This window comes from Erinaceus europaeus, chromosome 5, assembly GCF_950295315.1.
Source record: "Erinaceus europaeus chromosome 5, mEriEur2.1, whole genome shotgun sequence".
Lineage (NCBI taxonomy): Eukaryota > Metazoa > Chordata > Mammalia > Eulipotyphla > Erinaceidae > Erinaceus > Erinaceus europaeus.
In genome coordinates, this window is record NC_080166.1 from 60,567,211 (window position 1) to 60,589,956 (window position 22,746).

The 22,746-nt window shown below is 52.0% G+C and overlaps 1 protein-coding gene across 26 annotated transcripts in view; it reads left to right on the forward strand.

The window, feature by feature from the left end:
- The window catches only part of MICAL3 (microtubule associated monooxygenase, calponin and LIM domain containing 3), a 187,674-nt gene that overhangs the window by 115,888 nt on the left and 49,040 nt on the right, over window positions 1-22,746 (forward strand). For 13 of the 26 annotated variants that reach the window (XM_060191367.1, XM_060191377.1, XM_060191374.1 and 10 more), the window contains 5 exons: window positions 13,410-13,608; window positions 15,896-16,140; window positions 17,468-17,557; window positions 21,227-21,367; window positions 22,313-22,378. In XM_060191367.1, the coding sequence (XP_060047350.1) occupies window positions 13,410-13,608; window positions 15,896-16,140; window positions 17,468-17,557; window positions 21,227-21,367; window positions 22,313-22,378 (741 nt within the window). The remainder of the gene's footprint in view (window positions 1-13,409; window positions 13,609-15,895; window positions 16,141-17,467; window positions 17,558-21,226; window positions 21,368-22,312; window positions 22,379-22,746) is intronic. The other 13 variants (XM_060191370.1, XM_060191392.1, XM_060191393.1 and 10 more) reach the window with 11 other exon arrangements.

A 22,746-nucleotide genomic window follows, 5' to 3' on the forward strand; every position in this document is an offset into this window, starting at 1 on the left:
GCCCAGAACCCCCCGGACTCCTTTTTCATGTGCCAACTGCTCGCCTTCGGGGTCCCCTTCCTCTATGGCCTGTCAGAGGTGCTGCTGCAGATTAGGGGGGAGCTCCACTGGCAAGCTGCCGGCCAGTAGGCTGCTTCCGCCTCAGACGGCACGGCAGCTCTGACCCAGCACACCGTGGGAGTCGGGGTGGGGGTCGGCCCGGGGCCTGTCCCGGCAGAACCGCAGCTGTCACCTCTGGATCCATGTCTCCTGCAAGTTGAGATTCTGGCGCCCGTCCCCCTCCACCTGGGTGCATTCACTTAAGCTGAGCTGTATGTAATAACCACTCAGGGACAGGCCCTGTCCCTTGTCTCTTTGGGGTATCTGCACTACTGGGGTGGGGGGGTACGCACTGACACCCCACTTCCATGAGCATTCATCCCCTGTCCCGGGGGACACGACACCATCCCTACCTCAATGTCATTCCTTTCTTCCAAAACCCACCTCTCTATCTCCATGCCACACCAGTGGCAGCATCAGGAAATGCTAGCTGGTTCTGATGCCCCTGGTGCTGTCCACTTCCCCCAGGGTTCTCCCAGGTCTCCCCATGGGTGAGAGAAGGTGGCAGTGTCAGATTTCTATGACTCTCTTTGTGCCAGGGAGAGCCAGACACTATGGAGAAAGTCTGGTGGCGGTAGGATTCCCCAGAGGGGAGAAATGCAGAATCAATCTGTACAGGCTTCCCACGGGTGGGCCCAGCTCCAATACTTCCCACAACCCCCCAGGAGCAGGGTCAGCCTCTGCTTGCTGTGAGCAAGGAGACAAGACAACCCATCTGAGTCAGACACACTCGCTAGAACCCAAGGGCAGTTTCCAAAGCATCCCGCAGCCAGCTGGCCCTGGTTCCTCAGCAGCGTTGAGGCCATGAATGTTTCTGAAGCTTCTGCAGCCTTGAGCCCCTTCATAGCTTTTCCCGTGATGTGTGGGAGTCACCAGGCTCATCCCCGAGCAGTCCAGCATGCCCCTCCCCCGTCCTCCCTAGGAGCCTGGCTGCAGGTTTTCAGGAATTGTCAAGAAGTCAGGGCTCCCTAGAGCCAAGCTAGGAACTCGGCACCAAAAAGAGGAGAGAGACAGCCTTGGAGTCCGAGTCTCAAGACAACCCAGAAAGAATGAAGCCCGGAGCATGTGTCCCTGGGTTCTAATTCTCAAGGTGACTTGCCAGCTGGTCTGAAGCTGGTGCAGAGCCATACATACACAGACGTGCTGGCAGTAGGGTGTCAGGGCCAGGGCACAACGCTATTGGGTGTCCTGTGGGAGAGAGAACCTGGCAGAGTGACAAGTGCCAGGACCCTGTCCCCCAGACACCCCTTGCATGGTCACACTCGGTTTCATAGCTTGGGTGCTCTCAGCCCCCCCCCACCTGCCCCCACACACTCGTATTTGCCCCCCCCCCCCAGGACAAGGAATCCCATTCAATTCTGCAGTACCTGCTTCTGAGGGACTCTTTTAGCTATTTCCCAAGTTCTCTCCATTCTAGGTTTTTCTGGAAAAACAGAAGTCTGCAACCCAGTGTAATCCCCTAGCCCTACCTCAGATGTCCTAGCTGTTGGTGTTGTGCGAATATTTCTCTGTCTAAACACCTAGAAGCACGTATGGTCTCCTCTCATACCCATGCAGACATCTGTATATTATGCCTGGAATAATAATAATAGCAGCAGTACATGGCTGTTCTCACAGCTGTGTGTCCTTTGCTTCCAGAAACCAAGAGTGTTTGCACTAGGGAACTGTGGCCTGGCTGAGTATTTGGACTCGGTGCGGAGGGGGGGCAGGTAGAGCAACTTACGGGGTGTCAGCTCGGGGCTGGAACTCTCCCCTGCGCATGGTTCTGACTCCAGAAGTCAGCTCACAAGCACGCTGGGAGCTGGGCTGCTCTGCACACCCAGTTCCTTGGAGAGCCAGGCCCTGCCTCCTCCTGCTTCCTATCTGTTGTTCAGCATATCTCTATAGGCCAGCAGGGCGCTGTCCGTCCATCCGCCAAGTGGCCTCAGGTTGTGGGGGGCGGGTGAAGAAGCAGAGTTAGGGGGTGTGAGCTGTACAGCCCCGTTTATTTTCCACCTGTGCTGTTGTTTTCAGTGTGTTCCTTTGTGAGTTTTTTTATTTATTTAACTGTGTAACTGTTTTCGTGACTGTGAAACTAAGATGTGTTGTGCTTTGCTTCCTTTTTCTTTTTTTCTTTTATTATGATTTTTTTTTCCTTTTCAACCAATGTCGTCATTCTTATTTAAGAGAATAAATTCCGAACAATCTCCAGGTTTCTGAGTTTTTCTTTTTCCTTTCCCCTTTTTTTCCTGATCAGAGGGTGGGCAGAAGGGGTGACTTAGGCAGGGGCCCCAAAAACTCCAGCTTCCCCAGCGGAGTCAGGGAGAGAGGCCAGATGGGTTGAACGGGGACACAGGCCCCTGATCACAGGAGCCCCCCCCCCCCCTTCATGGGGGCCGCCGTGATGGGAAGTTCTAGCTGTGTAGCAGCTGCAGACAGGAAAGCAGTTGCACAAGGTGTCACCTGTGTTCTCGTCGTCGGCCATCAAGAGGGTGCTGACGGGTAGAACGGAGCCTCGGCCCACACTGATGCTGCGCCTGCCCCAGGACATGGGCACGCACCAGCCTCTCCTGACAGCGGCTCTGCCAGGCTGCCATGGGGCTGGGGTGGGGGGTTGTCCTGTTCTCCCTCTTCTTGCCGAAAGCGCAGGGCCCTCCCTCGGGTCACGTGGAAGCCTCTTTCTCTGTTCTCTCAGCTGTCTCTCCACCCTCCCGCACTGTCTTTGTGTGGTGTGTGTCACCCTGCTCACACACACGCCTGCCTGCCTGCCTGCCTGCTGCCATCCCAAACCAGCCTGGCAGGTTCCACAGCACACGAGACAGGCCACCACCGGGCTGCTGACAGCCCCACAGACGCTGTCACCTATATCCATTCAGTCCTCCAGAGCATTGCCGATGCAGAAGTGACACCCACAGCGGTGGAGTGGCTTGCTTCTCTCTCCCTCTCCTGCAGTCAGCCCTGTTCTCCATCTTGGCTTCCCATTCTCCCCTTCCTCTGAATAAGATCAGCCTTGGACTCTCAGCTATGAGGCCCTGAGTTCTTTCCCCAGCAGTCCATGTGCCAGAGTGATGCCCTGCTTCTGTCTCTCCCTCACTAAATACATCATTAAAACAAACGAACAAACAAAAAACGTAAAACTAGGGCTGATGAAATAACTCACTTGGACAGTGTACTGCTTTGCCCATGACCCAGGTTCAAGCCCCCCCCGGCACTGAAAGGTGCCTTGGTGTTGTGATCTCTGTCTTTAAAAAGAAGTGAGGGGCCAGGTGGTGGCGCACCTGGTTGAGCACACACCTTACAAATGCACAAGAACCCAGGTTTGAATCTCTGATCCCCCACCTGCATGGGGAAAGCTTCACAAGCAGTGAAGCAGGGCTGCAGGTCTGTCTGTCTCTCTCCCTGTCTTATCTCTCCTTTCCCTCTTGATTTCTGGCTGTATCTATCAGATCAATAAAGATATTTTAAAAAGAAATAGAGAAAATAATGAATGTAAGGGCCAGGCAGTAGCCCACCTGGTTAAGTACTCACACTATAGTGCGCAAAGGACCCGGGTTCAAGCCCCTGGTCCCCACCTGCAGCGGGGAGAGCTTCATGAGTGGTGAAGCAGGGCTGCAGGTGTCCGTCTGTCTCTCTGTCCCCTCTCCCTCTCAATTTCTCTTTGCCTCTATCTAATAAATAATTTTTTTAAATGTTTAAAGATTAAAAAAAGGAAAAACATGATAAATATCACAGCCAGACAGATTTCAGAAAGGATCCCCCCACACACACACACACCCAGTCTCTTCCACAGAGTTCTACTGCCTCACAGAGCCGCCAAAGCTAGCCCTGCCTGGGGACGCAGACCAAGCTGGAAAGTATGAACAGGTAGATGAGTCAGAATGGAGAGGGTGTGGAGGCTGCCGCCACTTCCCTGACAGTCTCCCCAGCACGGGTGTTCTGGGTGGGGTACACACACCTCCCTTGTGGGAGGGGAGGCCTGTGCTCTCTTCCCCGATTACTTCCAGGTCACGGCAGCCACCCCTTCCTGCTCCCTGCAGGTGGCTGCTCGGCTTGATTTGCCAGCCGCCCTGAATGGGTCTTCCAGAAGGAGAAGGGTCAGTAGTCTGAGTGCTGGATTCAGGCTGCCTATGCCTGACACCCCCCCCCCCCACTCCCCCATATGGCCGCCTCTGGGCAGAGCCATCATGACTGCTCACACCCAGGGGGCCTGGGCCATGTGCTGGAAGGCTTTTTTGCTAAGAGGGAGCCCAGCCTCCAGCTCTGGCTCAGCACAGAACATTCTCTTGGGCCTCCATTCAAATAATTTCCAGAAAACTCCTCACAGGGAAGGAGATAACATAGTGGTTAAGCAAAGAGACTCTCATGCCTGAAGCCCCAAAATCCCAGGTGCAGTTCCATACACCCTACATGAATCCAGAGCTGAGTAGTGTTCTGGTAAAAATTAAAAGAATTAAAATCTTTATAGCTGAGTCCATTTCTGTGGGCTTCAGCTGTTTTCTTCCCATTATTGTTGTTGTTGTTTTGTGGGGTTTTTTTATTTTTATTTTTTATGATGGATTATTACTTAGGGCCAGGGACACAGCATAGCGGTTCTGCTAAAAGACTTTCATACCTGAGGTTCCAAGGTCCCAGGTTCAATCCCCAACACCATAAGCCAATGCTAAGCAGTATTTTGGTGTGTGTGGGTGTGGGTGTGTGTGTGTGGGTGTGTGTGTGTGTGTATCTTTGCCTATATATCTCTCAGTGCTCTGGTTAAAAAATAGATTTGGAGGAGGGAAGTAGATAGCATAATTATTCAGAGACTCTCGTGCCTGAGGCTCCAAAATCTCGGGTTCAGTCTCTTGCTCCACCATAAGCCAAAGGTGAGCAGTGCTCTGGTTAAAAAAAAAAAAAGAACAATAGATTTGGTTTTATTTACCACATATGAGAGAGGATTTCTTTGTTTAGCATTATTCTTATTTTTTATTTGATAGAGACAGTCAGAAATAGAGAGGAGGAGGGAGAAAGAGAGGGTGAGAGACACCTGCAGCCCTGTTTCACCGCTTGTAAAGCTTTTTCCCTGCAGGTACAGTGTGGGGGCTTGAACCCGGGTCCTTGCACATTGTAACAAGTGCTCAGCTAGGTGTGCCACCACCCAGCCCCCTTGAGAATTTCATGTGAAGCAAAAAGAGAGAGAGATGGCAGAGCACCACTTCTGGTACTTACAATGCAGAGGATTGAATCAGGAACCTTAGACATACAAGTCTGTTGCACTTATTAGAACTTTTTTTTTTTTTTTTGTCTCCAGGCTCATTGCTGGGGCTCAGTGCCTTCACCACGAATCCACCGCTCCTGGAGGCCATTTTTTCCCCCTTTTGTTGCCCTTGTTGTGGTTATCATTGTTGCTGTTGATGTCGTTCGTTGTTGGATAGGACAGAGAGAAATGGAGAGAGGAGGGGAAGACAGAGATGGGGAGAGAAAGATAGACACCTGCAGACCTGCTTCACCACGTGTGAAGCGACTCCTCTGCAGGTAGGGAGCCGGGGGCTCGAACCAGGATCCTTACACCCGTTCTTGCGCTTTGCGCTACGTGCGCTTAACCCGCTGTGCTACCGCCCGGCCCCCTAGAAGTCCCCAGTGATGACTCTTTCTCTGCTTTTTTTTTTTTTTGGTCTGTTTATGATAACATTGTGTATGGGAGGGGGAGAGAGATGTCAACAGAGAAGGAGGGAGCTTGAAGTAGTCCTGCGAAGTGAGATCAGCCAGAAAGAGAAGGATGAATATGGGATGATCCCAACATGGACAGAAGTTGAGAAATACGAACAATAAGGGAAACACTAGCAGAACTTGGACTGGAGTTGGTGTATTGCACCAAAGCAAAAAACTCTGGGGGGGTGGGGAGGGTTCAGATCCTGGAGCATGATGGCAGAGGACGACCTACGTGTGGGTTAGAGTGTGATGTGGAAAACTGAGAAATGTGACACACAGACCAACTGCTGTATTTTACTATTAACTTTAAGCCATTAACCTCCCCCCAATAAGGAAAAAAGAGGGGGGCCAGATGGTGGCACACCTGGTTAAGTGCACACATTACAGTGTACAAGGACCTGGGTTTAGTCTCCTGGTCCCCACTTGGAGGGGGAAAGCCTCACAGGTGGTGAAACAGGGCTGCAGATGTCTCCCCCTCTTTCTATACCCCTCCTCTCTCAATTTTTTGTCTCTTAGCCAATAAATAAATTAATTAAATAAAAGAGAGAAGGAAGAGATCAAGAGAGAAAAAAAAGAGAAGCAGAACATCACTCTGGCACATTTGATGCCAGGGATTGAACTCAGGACCTCATATCAGAGAGTCTTTTATCCCCTGCTCCAGCTCCTAGGCCACTGTATTCCTTCTCTCACTGTTTCTCCAGCTACCGTCCCTTCACAGTCCTGGCCCCATGACATAGGGACAGTGTTTCATCTCCCTTTCCGTGCTGTCTGTTTGGATGGAAATACCCAGTCAGTCCCAGGAGAGAAACATGTGAATCCCTGTCTGTCCACACCAGACCCAGTTCACTGAGAGCAGCTTTCTCATCTGGTCACTTCAGTGTCTGTCCCTGTCAGGGTGAGAATCTGGTAACGTGACCTTGTGGGTAGAAGGTGGTGCAGGCACACAGGTGTCTGCAGGCCGTCTCCTGGGCTTGCGTGGACATGGCCTTGGAAAGGCCTGTTGAGGCAGGGAGCCCTTGAGAGCCAGTCTGTGGGAGGACAGCGAGAGGGAAGGGTGTTTTGCCACCCTGAGTTTCCTTGTCTGTTTCTCTCTCTGGGATGCAAGAGAGGACATACCCAGTGGCGTGGGTGGTAGTATATAGCATCTGGGAGAAACCTGCCAAAAAGGAATAACTCTTTCCCCCTACCCCACGCTGCCAAATGGTGAGAAGTCAGGTCTCTCTGCTCAAGACGTGGTCTGTTTAGTGTGGGGCATCATTCTATCGTGTCTGAGTTGCTACTTCTGCTTCTCTTATTTATTTTTTGATATCGAGGCAAAAGGTAGAAAGGGAGATGAAGGAGATAGCATAATGGTTATGCCAAAGGACTCTAGTGCCTGAGGCTCTAAGGTTGCAAGTTCAGTCCTCCACAGCACCATAAGCCAGAGCTGAGCAGGGCTCTGACAAAGAAGGAGAGAAAGAGAGGCAGGGAGATAGCATCACAGTTCTGCAAAAGACTTTCATGCCTGAGGCTCAGAGGTCCCAGGTTCAATACCCAGCATCAGCCAGAGTTGAGCAGGGCTCTGGTCTTTCTCTTTGTATATCTCATTAAAATAAACTAAATACAGGGTCAGGCAGTAGCACAGCGGGTTAAGCGCACGTGGTGCAAAGTGCAAGGTCTGGTGTAAGGACCCCTGTTGGAGCCCCCGACTCCCCATCTGCAGGGGGGTCGCTTCATGGGCGGTGAAGCAGGTCTGCAGGTGTCTATCTTTCTCTCCCCCTTTCTGCCTTCCCCACCTCTCTCCATTTCTCTCTGTTCTATCCAGCAACAACAACTTCAATAATGACAATAATAACCACAACAACAATAAAACAAGGACAACAAAAGGGGGAAAAATAGCCTCCAGGAGCAGTAGATTCATGGTGCAGGCACTGAGCTCTGGAGGCAAAAAATAAAATAAATACAATGTAAAAAAATAAATAATGGGATAGGGAGATGGCAAAATGGTTCTGCAAAAGACCTTCATGCCTGGGACTCCAAGGTCCTAGGTTCAGTCCCCAGCACCACCATCAGCCAAAGCTGAGCAGGGCTCTAGTGCCTCTCTTCCTCTCTCTACTCTCTGCCTTTCTCTGTATCTCTGTCATTAAAATAAAATACAACATTAAAAATAAAATTATAAAAAGAGTGAGCAAGAGAGAGAGGCTACAGCCCTCCAATGTGGGGACCAGGATTCAAACCTGAGTCACTCCCATAGGAAAGCAGCACACGATGCAAAGAGACTATCGTGCCTGAGACTCCAAAGTCCCAGGTTCAATCCCCCTCACTACCATAAACCAAGCTGAGCAGTGCTCTGGTAAAAACAAACATACCAAAGCAAGCACATGGTCTTGACATACAATTAACCTCACTTTCATTCAAGAAGCCAAAGAGAGACTGGCTGTGAATATAATAAAAGTGAGAGAGGGAGACATGCTGAAATCTGAGAGCACTGAATCTAACTGCCTGCTCCTGTTAGAATTGTGAGCACAGAGTGGTGGCACACCTGCTGGAACACGTGTTACAGTATGCAAGGACCCAGGTTCAAGTGCAGGGAGGAAGCTTCCCAAGTGGTGATGCAGGAGGTGTCTCTCCTTCTCTGTGTTTCTCCCTTCCTCTGTCTACAACCCACCTACCCTCCCCGCCCCAAGAAAAGATGGCAGCGATGGATGCTGAAGTTGTGTAGCATTGAGCCCCAGTAATAACCCTGGCTTCAGAAAAATTCAAGGAAAAGAACAGAACAAAGAATTAGGAAAATGGATTTCCGTTCCCCAGGACTGCTTCAAAACTAAACAGACAGGGCTGGGCAGTAGCGCAGCGGGTTAAGCGCACATAGCACAAAGCGCAAGGACCAGCTTAAGGATCCTGGTTCAAGCCCCCAGCTCCCCGTCTGCAGTTGTCTTTCTTTCCCGCTCTCTGTCTTCCCCTCCTCTCTCAGTTTCTATCCTATCCAACAACAACATCAATAACAACAAGGACAACAAAGTGGGAAAAATATGGTCTCCAGGAGCAGTGGATTTATAGTGCAGGCACCGAAACCCCAGCGATAACCCTGGAAGCAATATATATATAATAGTAGATAAATAAAGAACTGAACAGGCACAGATAAAGGCTTTTGGCAGCTCCTGTGTATCAACTGAGAGCCAGTTATCCCATCAGGAAAAAATATTCCTTCCCAGCCAGTGTGTGGAGCTCATGCAGGCAGTGACTGTTCCATGTGATTCATAAGGAACAAATGCGACCTGATGAGGTGGTATCATGGAGAAAGCCTTGGACTCTGAATGTGTGAGGTCCCGAGTTGGATCCCTGGCATCCCATGTGCCAGGGTGATGGCTGGTTCTCTCTCCCTGCCCCCACAAGAATGGATGAGCGAGTCATTTTGTTTTGGTTTTGCCACCAAGGTGATTGCTGGCACTGTGGACCCACTGCTCTCAGTAACTTTTTTTTTCTCTTCTCTTTAATTTGATAGGACAGAGAGAAATTGGGGGCGGGGTGTGAATAGAGAGAGAGAATGAGACACATGTAGACCTGCTTCAGCACTCATAAAGCTTCTCCCCTGCAGATGGGGGTTGGGGGCTTGAACCCAGGTCCTTGCAAATGGTTGAATGATTAAGTCTTAAGAGAAAAAAAAGAAACCTGGCCGTGGCCAAGGAAGTGGCACAGTGTATATAGCGTGGCACTGCCAAGTAGCCAGGAGGCCCCAAGTTCAATCTCCAGCATTATGTGTGACAGTGTTGCTCTGCTTCTCTCTCTCTCTCTCCCCCCCTCCCTCCCTCTTTCCCTTTCCCCCTCCCTCTCTTTTTCTCATGAGCAAATCATTACAAAAAAAAAATCAGAGCAGATGGTGGTGCACCTGGTTGAGCACACGGTACAATGACAAGGACCCGGGTTCAAGCCCCCGGTTCCCATCTACAAAGGGAAAGCTTTGCGAGTGGTGAAGCAGGACTACAAGTGTCACTCCGTCTCCCCCACCCCTCTCAATTTCTGGCTGTCTCTATCCAATAAATGAAGATAATAATTTTTTTTAAGGAAATATCTTAGACCATCCCCAAAGGTCAAGGTTGTTACAGGCCAGGGTGCAAGGCCTCTCACAGTTGCTCCCACCTCTGTTCCTGCCCCACTCTTCCTTCTCAAGGACACCCTCTCCCTGAAGACCTGTCAGCACCAAACTGTCTTTGCCAGCCGCTGGGCCTTACCTGCTGTCACTCACTCTGAGTGATAGGCCTCCCACTTCACTTGGGCAGGTCACTGTGGTTTGCAATACAGAGCAGGCAGAGACACAAGATTCTACAGGTGTCAGAACTCAAAGGCTCCAGGCAGGGTTGCATTCAGGAGGCAGGCTCAGCAGGTAGCCTATTTGCTTTGCGTGTGTGACGTCGTGGGTTCAAGCCTCAGCACCTCATACAACTAAGTAGCACTCTGTCTCTGTCTTATAGTAAGCGGGTAAATTAATCGTTTTTTATGGGTTACACCCAGTTGAGCACACACATTACGGTACACAAGGACCTGGGTTCAGGCCCCTGGTCCCCACCTGTAGGGGGAAAGCTTCACAAGTGGTGAAGCAGGGCTGCAGGTGTCTCCCCCAGCCCCCACCCTGTGAATATATATTTTAAAAACTTTAAGGAAAGTTTATCACTGGACATTAGTTTTTTAAAATTTTTTTATATTTATTTATTTTCACTTTTGTTGTCCTTGTTGTTTTATTGTTGTAGTTATTGTTGCTGTCATCGTTGTTAGATAGGACAGAGAGAAATGGAGAGAGGAGGGGAAGACAGAAAGGGAGATAGAAAGATAGACACCTGCAGACCTGCTTCACCGCCTGTGAAGCGACTCCCCTGCAGGTGGGGAGCTGGGGGCTCGAACCGGGATCCTTACGACGGCCCTTGCACTTTGTGCCACATGTGCTTAACCTGCTGCGCTACCACCCGACTCCCTAGATATGTTATTTATTACACGTCAGGCAAATACTGCCCATATGTAGCAAGTAGAAGAGAAAGAGTGAATGGATGGGATATGCAGGGGTGTGTGTATGTGTGTGTGTATGTCATTCCTTGGTGATAGTGATCCTGGGTGGCAGGTGGCAGTCTCATTCAAGTAGAACGTGAACCCTCAGCAATTCTGTGATCACCTCAGATATCTTGTGCATCTGTCTGTGGTAAAGTTGAGGTGTGTAGTTCGCCTTTGTCTGGCCCACTGTGTGCTCAACACACTACCAAAGCCTCTTAGGGAATAACTGAGGGCTGGGCAGAAGGGGTGGGGTTCTCAGACTAAACTGGGTGCACTAAGATATACTCCCCCCCCCAAAATAAACAACAGTGGTGGAATTGACTGATGGAGACTCTTCCAGGAGAAACAATGTATAAAGCTGGCATTGTAGTGGAAGAGAAAGGGCGGAGAGGGCAGTGGGAGGGAGGGAGAGAGAAAGAAGATAGAGAAATAGCTTACTTGGGGAGCTGGGTGGTGGTGCACCAGGTTAAAAGCACATATTATTATGCACAAAGACTGGGGTTCGAGCCCCCAGTCCCCACTTACAGGGGAGATGCTTCCCGAGTGGGTAAAGCAGGTCTGCAGGTGTCTCTCTGTCTCTATCCCTCTCTCCCTCCCCCTTCCCTCTCAGTTTCTCTCTGTCCTGTCAAATAAAAAAAAAAACAAAGAAAGGGGGAGACAGAAAAAGTGGCCACGGGAGCGGTGGATTCATGGTGCTGACACTGAGTCCCAGCAATAGCCCTGGTGGTAATAAAATGATGATGATGATGATGATGATGATGATATAGAGAAATAGCTCACTAGGGCAGGGGTAGATAGCATAATGGTTATGCAAGACTCATGCCTAAGGCTCCAAAGTCCCAGGTTCAATCCCCCGTACCAACATAAGCCAGAGCTGAGCAGTGCTCTAGTAAAGAGGGAGAGGGAGGGAGTCAGGCGGTAGCGCAGCGGGTTAAGCGGGTTAAGCGCACGTGGCGCGAAGCACAAGGACCAGCATGAGGATCCCGGTTCGAGCCCCGGCTCCCCACCTTCAGGGGAGTCGCTTCACAGGCAGTGAAGCAGGTCTGCAGGTGTCTGTCTTTCTCTCCCTACCTCTGTCTTCGCCTCCTCTCTCCATTTCTCTCTGTCCTATCTAACAATGATGACATCAATAAAAACAACAAGGGCAACAAAAGGGAAAATAAATTAATTAATTTTAAAAAAAGGGGAGAGAAATTGCTCGTTTAGATGGTACCCTTTCTTTGGTTTCTTTCATTCTCTTTGCCTCTCAGCCTCTATGTTGTCTTAAAGAGAGAAATAAGGAAATGGGATAGGTTGTCTCTACAGAAGAATGACAGTGGAGAGAGCCCCAGATCAGATGTTTGAGATAAGCAGTCGGCAACTCCCAGGACAATGCTTGGTTCAGTAAATGTCACCAACAGATGGCGGCCCCCATCTTCATGAGAGCTGCCCAAACTCCCAGGACAATGCTTGGTTCAGTAATTGTCACCAACAGATGGTGGCCCCCATCTTCATGAGAGCTGCCCAGAGGGGCCTTCTTCCTGGAACAGTGTCCTGAGGCGTTGGGTACTGCTACACCCAGTTTAGTGCACATTTCACCATGTGCAAGGAAGCACCAAGGTTCAAGCCCCTGTCAGCACCAGGGGGATGTCACAAGTGTTGAAGCAGTGCTGCAGGGCTAGTGCACTCCTCCTCCTCCTCCTCCTCTCTCTCTCTCTCTCTCTCTCAAAAATAAATAAATAAATAAATAAATAGTCCACTGAGAGTGGTAGAGTTGTGCAGACACTGAGCCCTAAGCAACAACCCTGGTAGCCAGGAGGTGTTGCAGTGGATAAAGCATTGGACTCTCAAGCATCGGGTCCTGAGTTCAAGTTTTGGCATCATATATATCAGGGTGATGTTCTAGTTCTCCCTCTCCATCTCTCTCTCTCTCTCTCTCTCTCTTCCTCTATCTAAAGTAGTAGTAGTAATAATAGTTGAGTCATTTAATTTAATTTAATTTAATTTTTGGAGGACAGAGAAATCAAGAGAGGAGGGGAAGACAGACAGACATCTGCAGATGTGCTTCACTACCCGTGAAGCGACACTCCCTGGGTTACTTGTGTCAGTCCTTACCATGTATGCTTAACCCAACTCCCAATTGAGTCATTTTATAAAATTTTTTTTTTCCTCCAGGGTTATTGCTGGGCTGGGTGCCTGTACCATGAATCCACTGCTCCTGGAGGCCATTTTTTCCGCCTTTTATTGCCCTTGTTGTAGCCTCGTTGTGGTTATTATTATTGCCATTGTTGATGTTCATCGTTGTTGGATAGGACAGAGAGAAATGGAGAGAGGAGAGGAAGACAGAGAGGGGGAGAGAAAGATAGATATCTGCAGACCTGCTTCACCGCTTGTGAAGCGACTCCCCTGCAGGTGGGCAGTCGGGGGCTCGAACCAGGATCCTTACGCCAATCCTTGCGCTTTGCGCCACATGCACTTAACCCACTGCGCCACCGCCCGACCCCCCAATTGAGTCGTTTTAAAAACAAAGAAGAGCTTCTCCACTGCTGGGAGGCAGTGCAGGCTGCACCCCCCTCCTGCCCCAGGCCGTCACCTGAATCGACCGCTCTCAGCACTGTGCCCCCCCACCACTTGTGTGCCAGCAGGTGCAAGAGTCAACGGGCTGGAGGAGCCCAGCGTGGCCAAGCGGCCGAGGGGCACCCCCGAGAGGATCGAGCTGGAGAACTACCGCCTGTCCCTGAAGCAGGCAGAGGAGCTGGAGGAGGTGCCCGAGGAGACGCAGGCCGAGCACAACCTGAGCAGCGTGCTGGACTCGCGCACCGAGGAGGACACGGGCAGCAGGTCAGCCCTGAGCCCTCACCCCAGGGACGTGCACCCCCACATACCCTTCCCCGTGAGTGGAAGGACACACCCGCCCGGGGTGTCCTCATGAAGCTGGCTGGCTCTGGGGGATGTGCCTGTGACTGTCTGAGATGGTGTTTGGGGGAGGCTGGAGATTCCCCACCTGGGAGGGTGCACACTGCCGCGTGGACACCCAGGGGTTCTAGCCCCTGGCACCTCTCAGAATCCCCTCCACAAGGGAAACTTCTGGGCGCTAGAGCAGAGCTCTGCTGTTGCTCCTCTGCCCCTCATTCGCTGGGGGGGGGGGGGGGGGGTGGAGAAAGAAAGACTTCACCAGCGACAGAAATAGTGGAGTTTTACAAGCACAAAACCTCAGCGACAGCCCTGAAAGAAAAAAAAATGGTGGACCAGCTTTTCTCTCTCTCTCTCTCTCTCTCTCTCTCTCTCTCTCTCTCTCCCCCTCCCTGCCTGTTTGTCTCTTTAAAGGGTAAGATAGCATAATGGTTATGCGAACAGACTCTCATGCCTGAGGCTCCAAAGTCCTAGGTTTAATCCCCCACACTACCTTAACACAGAGCTGATCTGTACACTGGCAAAAATAAATAAATAAAATTTATTTAAAGAAAAGAAGGAGTGTGGGGGAGCTCATAGTGATTCTGCAAAAGACTTTTCTTGCCTGAGGCTTGAGGTCCCAGGTTCAATCCCCAGTGCCACCATCAGCCAGCGCTGAACAGGGCTCTGGTCGGTCTCTCTCTCTCTCTCTCCCTCTTTCCTTCTGATTAAAATAAAGCAATATATATATATATATATATATATATATATATATATATATATTTTTTAGAATTTAAGAGACAAAAAGGGGCCAGGTGATGGTCCAACAGGTTGAGCACACATGTTAACAAAGCACAAGGACCCAGATTCGAGCCCCCGGTCCCCACCTGCAGGGAGAAAGCTTTGTGAGTGGACTTTGTGAAGCAGGGCTGCAGATGTCTCTCTGTCTCTCTCCCTCTCTATCTCCTCCTCCCCTCTCAATTTCCGGCTATCTCTATCCAATAAATAAAGATAATAAAAAAAAATTTTAAAGAGATGGAAGAAAGAGGGTGGAGGGCGTGGCCTGGGCTGGCGCATGTCCTGGTGTATTCCTGGGGGGCCCTGAGTGGGGCCACGTGTTGTGAGGGGACCCTGCTGGAAATGCCAGTTGTCACAAGGAATGACCCATGGGCTGGAGCACTTTTTTTTTTTTTCCCCTCCAGGGCTATCTCTGGGACTCGGTGCAGCACTATGTAGCCATTTTTCCCATTTCACTGCACAGGACAGAGAGAAAGTGAGAGAGGAGGAGGAGAAAGAGACACATGCTTCACCACCTGTGAAGCATCCCCCCTGCAGGTGGGGAACAGGAGCTCGAACCTGGGTCCTTGCACGTGTCCTCGCATGTGTCCTTGCACTTTGTACTGTGTGTGCGCTTAACTGAATCTGCCGCTGCCCAACCCCCGGGGCTGAAGCCCTCCTCCCCACTCTCTCTTTGCAGTGATAGTGGCCCTTGCTACCACATGACAGTTTTTCTTCTTCCTTTTTTTTTTTTTTTTTTTTTTTTTTTAACCAGAGCCCTGCTCGACTTTGATGGTGGTGCTGGGAATTGAACCTGGGAATTCAGAGCCTCAGGCATGAATCTTGCAGAGCCATTATGCTGTCTCCGTGCACCACCCCCTCTCAGTTACCTCTTATTATTTTTTATTTAATTATCCTTATTTATTTATTGGATAGAGACAGCCAGAAATTGAGAGGGGAGAGGGAGATAGAGAGACACCTGCTTCACCACTCGTAAAGCTTTCCCCCTGCAGGTGGGGACCAGGGGCCTCGAACCTGAGTCCCTTGCACATTGTAACATGTGCGCTTAACCAGGTGCGCCACCACCCTGCCCCCTCAGTTACCTTTTAATCCACCCCCGGTATTGAGGATGTGCTGCCTTCCCCCTTGGCATTGACCCCCCCCCCCAAAAAAAAGGGGAAAAAAACCTTTACTCCACCCATCTGTGGTGATGGCATTCCTTCAAGCCTCTGGGTGCTGGCTGCCACTTCCACAGTGCTTCTCATCAGGGCCAGAAGACCTGACCGGCCAGAGCCCGGTGAGGGCAATGGAGGCCCCCGCCCGTGCAGCCCTCCTCGTGCTGGGATGTCGCTTAGAACTCTGGGCCCCTGCTCGTCTTCCATTCCTGCCCTAATTAGGGGCTATGCTGGGGCGGGGCATTTCAACATCCTCACTTTGTACTGTGTCCACGTCCCCACAGCAGCTCAGAATCTGAGATGGATGAGGAAGAAGAGGAGGAGGAGGAGGAGCTGCTGCCCACCTCAGACCTGGGTGGCGTCCCCTGGAAGGAAGCTGTACGGATCCACGCTCTCCTGAAAGGGAAGAGCCAAGAGGAGCTGGAGGCCTGCAAGAGCTTCAAGCCTGGAAACGAGGAGGATGAGGAGGAGGAGGAGGAGGAGGAGGGAGAGGAGAACGAGGAGGAGGAGGACGAGGAGTCCAGTGAAGGTCAGCAGACAGCCTTCTCTCCTGCCCCAGCCCTGTCCACATACCTGTGCCCTTCCTAGCTTTCTGACCCCCATTTGGCCGGAGGACAACAGTCCCGGCAGGAGTTCTATCCCTCTGCGTATAGGGGAAGAGAGTGCGGAAGTGGGCAGAGGGTCATGCAGGGGTCATCCATACATAATAGCTTCTCCTTGTTCTGTCCCTCTCCCCCAGTTAGAGGTTGCTGTCCCGGCCTTCTAGAAGGTTCCCTAGCCCCTCCTCCTGTGTCTCCCTCCTCAGAGGAGGGACCGAGGGCAGTGGCTGTAATATCCCTGCAGAGTCCCCCACCAGGTCCAGTCTGAGAAGGAGTTTCTTGGTCCTGGGGTTACGTAGGTCTGGTGGGTCCCGGAACCTTCTGCGACCTGGCATTCACTGTCCTTCTGCCCTGCTGTGACACGTTCCTGTAAATGGGGATGGGGAGCTTCCTGCCTGTGGAAGCAATGGGTCAAGTCCTCACCCTAATGGCCAGGGACCCCTCCCCCCAGGCCCTGCCCACCGGCCATGAGGTGGCACTGCAGCTCGTCAGGCCAGGCCCTGTGGAGCTGAGCCCTGCCCATATGCATAGCCCTTCCCATCCAGGTGCACAGGGGAAGCTGGTCAGGAACCCTCTAACATTGCCCCTGAGAGGCAGAGCAGGCTGGGAGGAAGGAACACTCCTCCTTAGCTGTGGGGAGCAACGTCAGGGGCAGCCATTTCCTGGGTCCCTGGGACACATCTGCACCTCCACTTCCTGCAGACTGGGGGAAGGGTACCCCCATTTTGTGACAAATGAGTGAGATTAGGCAACAAGGTGCTGGCACTGTGCTAGGCAGTAGGGGCCCAGGGGACCCCTTTACAGGGCTCTGTCCCCCCACATTCTCCTGGTCCCTGGGGCCCTTGGTGTCACAGTTCATCAGGGGAAGAGTCTTTAGCCTGTCCCATGTGGCTCTCACCTCCTCCATGTGCTGGCGGAGTCCCATGGCCACGGCCGATGGTCCAAGCCCTGAGCTTTCCTTGGCTCCCTCGCCTAGATGTTCTTTCCCAACTCCCAGCAAGCCCAGACCTGCTGGAGGTGAAGGGACCAGGTGGGGCATTAACTAGAGAGACCCACCAGCACAGTCAGTCAGCCACACTCTGGGCCTGTGTGTCGGTCTGTTCTATGGCCAGCAGACTCCAAGGCCCTCAGAATGAAATTGGGTTGTGTCCATCTCTTGGCTGAAGATAACGCTCCTCTCTGTTCTCTCCACCCCCTCCTTTCTCCCTTCCCATGGGTCCCTCCTTGCGACGTGTGGGTGTCTGGCCCCTGCCTTAGAAGGGGAGTACTGCCCCTGGGACAGAGAACTTCGGCAAGGCCAGTGGCTCCAGCTCCTGTCACGAGACGTCACCTTGGGTACTTGTAAAGGTACCCTCTGCCCACCTGCTTCCCTGACTGCCCCCCCACCCCCATGCTAGTAGCTGTGCTGCTCCCCCTCCACGAGCAGGTCCCACCAAACTGGGTACCCAGTCCACCTTCAAAGACAGGACAGTGCGAGAGACACAGGCAGTCAGGAGGGGCCCCGTGAGGCACCAGCATCCCACCCTTTTTAACGTTTTTATTATCTTTATTTATTTATTGGATAGAGACTGTCAGAAATTGAGAGAGAGAGACAGAGAGACACCTGTAGTCCTGCTTCACCACTTGCAAAGCTTTCTCCCTGCAGGTGGGAACCGGGGACTTGAACCCGGGTCCTTGTAATGTGAGTGCTTGGCCAGGTTCACCACCACTTTTCTTTTCCTTTATTTCTTTCCTTTTCTTTCCTTTTTTTTTTTACCAGAGCTCTGGCTGATGGTGGTGCAGGGGGTTGAACCTGGGACTTTGGAGCCTCAGGTGTGAGAGTCTGCATAGCCATTAAGTCATCACCCTGCCTGGGCAGCCCCTCAGATCTGTACACAGAACCCTCTGTCAGTAGTCCCGGAACAAGATGCTGCCTCCACTGGGCCTCTTAGCTCTGCTCCGCGGGAGGAGAGACTGGCAGGAGACACACCACTCTCCGTGGTGTGAGCAAGTATCTGTACTGCCCCTGCTCAGCTCTCAGACACCCACCCAGAGTGCCTGGTGATAGGTCAGCCCCCCAACCCCTAGGGCTGGGGGGTCAGTCAGTATTTCCAGCAGCGTCCACATGGGTGTTCTTTCTTTTTCTTTTTACGCTTTTTCTTTCTTTGGTTCTTTTTGCCACCAGAGTTAGTATTGCTGGGGCTTGGTGCCTGCACAACTCCAGTGTTACTGGGGGCCTCTTTGTTCTTATGGACTTATTATTTACTTATTTATAGTGGGAAGAGAAAGCACAAAGCAAAGAGAGAGACCACAGCACCAAAGCTTCCCTCATTGTTCTGGGGGCCAAGCTCAAACTCGCATTATACTCATGTAAAGTGAGCTATTCCATCAGCGTGTGTGTGTGTGTGTGTGTGTGTGTGTGTGTGTGTGTGTGTGTGTGTGTGTGTGTGTATGTGTGTGTGTGTGTGTGTGTGTGTGTGTGTGTTAGAGAAACAGAGAGTGAGGGGCCGGGTGGTGGCACACCCAGTTAAGTGCACATTGTATGAAGCCCAAGAACCAGCACAAGGATCCCGGTTCGAGCCCCCGTTCCCCAACTGCAGGGAGGTCGCTTCACAAACAGTGAAGCAGGTCTGCAGGTGTCTCTCTTCCTTTCTCCCACTCTTCCTTCCCCTCCCCTCTCAATTTCTCTTTGTCCTATTAAAAAAAAATTGAAAAAAATGGCCACGGGAGCAGTGGATTTGTAATGCAGGCACCAAGCCCCCGATAATGCTGAAGGCAAAAAGAAAGAAAGAAAGAAAGAAAGAAAGAAAGAAAGAAAGAAAGAAAGAAAGAAAGAAAGAAAGGAGGGAGAAAAGAAAAGAGGAAAGGCAGAGAGTGAGGGGCCAGACTGCGGTGCATCTGGATGAGTACGCACATCACATTGTCCAAGCCCCCGGTCCCCACCTGCAGGGGGAAAGCTTCAAGAGTGGTGAAGCAGGGCTGCAGGTGTCTCTCTGTCTCTCTCCCTCTCTATCTCCTCCTCCCCTTTCAATGTTGCTGTCTCTATCCAATAATAAATAAAAATATATTTAGAAAAAAAAGGGGGGCAGAGAGGGAGAGACTGAGGGAAGGAGACACCTGCAGCCCTGCTCAATCACTCGTGAAGCTTCCCTCCCTGGAGCTGGGGACCAGCCAGTTGAACCCAGTCCACGGCACACGGGGACATGTACACTCCACCAGCTGCACTCCCACCCAGCCCCCACAGCTGGTGGGCCCTTTGCCTCTGTCCAGCACACACCCCCTGTTGCTTCTAAGTAGAGAAGTTGCCTTCACAGTGGCAAAGCCTAAGCCAGAATGGCTGGTCGTGTGCTTGAAGCCTGTCAGTGGCCCCAGATGGCACCTGCTCTGGCTTCCTGAAAAGCCATCCTCCTCTTCCTTCCCCCTCCCCACCCCGTGGTGACTCCGTCCCCAAGCTGCTGGCTGCCCCTTGGTCATAACCAAGCATTGTGCGGCATGATCTGAGCACTAACTCCAGGAAGCCTGGTCAGGGCAGCATGCAGGCTGTCACAGTGAGGGGGCCCTCCAGGGTCCCCAGGGAGCACCCACTCCCTCAGCCGGGGTCTTGGGACTTCAGCGAGTCAGCGGGGCCTCGGGTGTCGGCTAACAGAGGGGCTTTGCTCTAGGGAAAGCAGAGACGCATCACCTTCTCCTCCCTTCCAGAGGGCCAACGCCGTGGGGGTCACAGGGCAGGACTGCTGCTTCCCCTCTCAGTCCCTGTCCCCTCACAGTGTTGTCCCCTGCCCAGAACTGGCATGCTGCATGAGCCCTGCGAGAGCCAAGGGGGTTTGGGCTATAGGGGGTTGAAAAACTGACGTGCTGACGGATGGATACATTACATTGTCCCTCAGTCCACTGCCAGGCTTTTGGCAGTGGCTCCCGTCTCTTCTGTCACTTAGCTGTCCAGAAGGCAGCTTGACTGGCGAGTGTCTGTGAGCAAGGCGCTGTATCCTCCCTGAGCCAGGCTGCCCTGGGAGGTCATGCCATGCTGGGTCACAGCATCAGGTGTTCTGGCTTCGGGGAGAGGGTGCTAGCCCCTCCAAAGCCAGCTGCTACCTCTGCCTCCCAACTCAGACTATGGGTCCCTCCAGTGCAGCCTGGGATGAATAGAACATCAGAGTGTTTCCCTGTGCGCTCACATTAGCGTGTGGAACTCTCTGGAGACCGGGCAGTGGTGCACCAGGTTAAGCACACATAGTACAAAGCTCAAGGAAGGACCCGCACAAGGTTCTGGGTTCAAGCCCCAGCTCCCCACCTGCAGGGTGAAAACTTCAAAAGTGGTGAAGCAGGGCTGAAGGTGTCTCTCTATCCCCCCCCCCTTCTCTCAATTTCTCTCTGTCCTATCCAACAAAATGGAAAAAAATGGCTGCCAGGAACAGTAGATTCAGTGCTGGCACCAAGCCCCAGTGATAACCCTGGAGGCGAGACAGAGAGAGAGAGAGAGAGGAGAAAAAAAAACTATCTGGGTTTACCTTTAAAGAAAGGGGGGACCAGGCGGTGGTCACCTGGTTAAGTGCATACATTACAGTGTGCAAGGTTACTAGTTCAAGCCCCTAGTACCCACCTGCAGGGGAGAAGCTTCATGAGTGGTAGAGCAGGGCTATGGGTGTCTCACTGTCTCTCTCCCTCTCTGTCTCCCCCTCCCTTCTCAATTCCTTCTGTCTTCATCCAATAATAAATAAAAGCATTTTAAAAAAAGGGTGACTGTGTGGAAATGAGTAATTAATAGTATGCATAGTGCTTGAAATAACTAAATTCACCAAGTGGCGACAAGTTGTGTCTGTGTGCATGTGCATATTCTGAACTCTTGCCTGTTTCTGATTTGAACTGTTCTAGAAAAGACGCTGACTTTTCTCACTGTTCTCCTTTTCCATGGTGTTGCCTTCCCTCCTTCTCCTTAACCCTTTTCATTCCTCCTCCTTCTGCCTTCCTCATCGTCTTCCTCATCATTTACTCCTGCCTTCCTCATCCCCTCCAACCCCACCCCCTCCCCTGGTCTAGTAATTGGAGGCCCAAGACTACAGCAGACCCCACCTGCCGCTGACCCCCTGGCCATCCAGGCCGACGTGCACTGGACGCACGTACGTGAGAAAGAGGAGGAGGAGAGGACGGTGCCCACGTCCGAGTCCTCTGCTTCCCGAGGTAACTGCCTCACGGCCCGAGGCCCCACTGCCCCCTCCGTCATACTCCTGTCCCCCTCACTGCTGCAGAGAGGAGGGTGTTCCCACTGGGGCCGGTACCCTCAGTTTGACACAAGGTCAGAGCCAGCAGAGTGTCTGCGTCTGCTGCGACCCAGGCTTTCCTCTAGAAGACTTGGCAGGTTCTCCGTGAGCTCCAGGAGGGACTGTCTCCCATCATTCTCGACAGGGCTGTGCTCTACTCACCTGGGGAAATGCTCTGGTACTTTCCTCTTGGGGTGTGTGTGTGTGTGTGTGTGTGTGTGTGTGTGTGTCCGTCCAGGACTGGGGAAGGGAGCAGGTTTGGAACAGAAGGGAAGTCTTGGGCTGGGTGGTGGTGTACCCGCTTGAGTGTACATGTTAGAATGAGCATAGACCTGCGGTAACTGTTAACCCCCCTCCCTTCCCACCTGCAGGGTGAAAGCTTCACGAGTGGTGAAACAGGGCTGCAGGTGTCTCTCTGTCTCCCTCCCCCTCAATTTCTCTCTGTCCTATCCAATAAAATAGAAAAAATGGCCACCAAGAGCAGTGGATTCATAGTGCCAGCACTGAGCCCCAGTGATAATCCTGGAGGCTAAAAGAAAGAAAAAAAGAACATTCAAGCACATAGGCCTCTGAAAGAGCAGAGCTTGGTGCTCCTAGGCCTGACGTTTGACCTGCCACCACCTCCCTCCAGTCCTCAGCACCTGGGGTGGGGACCACCCTCTCCATCAGTAACTTTTGCAGCAGCAGGAACTCCAGACACCTTCACAGTCTCAAGTCCACGTCTGAGGGGGGTTGTGAGTGTCCTCTGTCTCCTCACCTCCTCCCAGTTTCTCTCTTGTTCTGGACTCCAGGGATGACCTCAGGCCTCTGCGTCTGGGATGCCAGCTCCGTGTAACTCTGTCTTTACCATCTGTTTTCAATTCAGTGCCCGACCTTCCCTCCCTACGCCGCGCGGCAGTGCAGGCCTGGCTGGAGACGGTGCCCGGAGGTAGTCTGCTGGTGTTTCTTCTCTCACCATAACCTGCCTCTCCCCTCTCTCTTGGCAGCTGTGCTGGTACCTTAACACGAGGATTCTGGTCCTGCTGCTGGTGCATGCTGGGAGGGAGGGAGGGAGGTTGGTGTGGGGCAGGGCGGGGCGGGGGCACGTGCATGCCTCACCCAGGCAGCCCACCCTGCATGGACCAGACGCACAGCTACTACAGAGACAGGACATACCTTTTGATTCTCATGAGTAGAAGTTGAGAAAAAAGACCAGCCGGTGGATCCTTTTAGCTCTCTGATGGTTGCAGAAGCTGAGTTAGGTGGCCCCCAAGTGTGAATGGAGTCGAGGAGTGATAGAAATATTCCAGAAGGGGACCT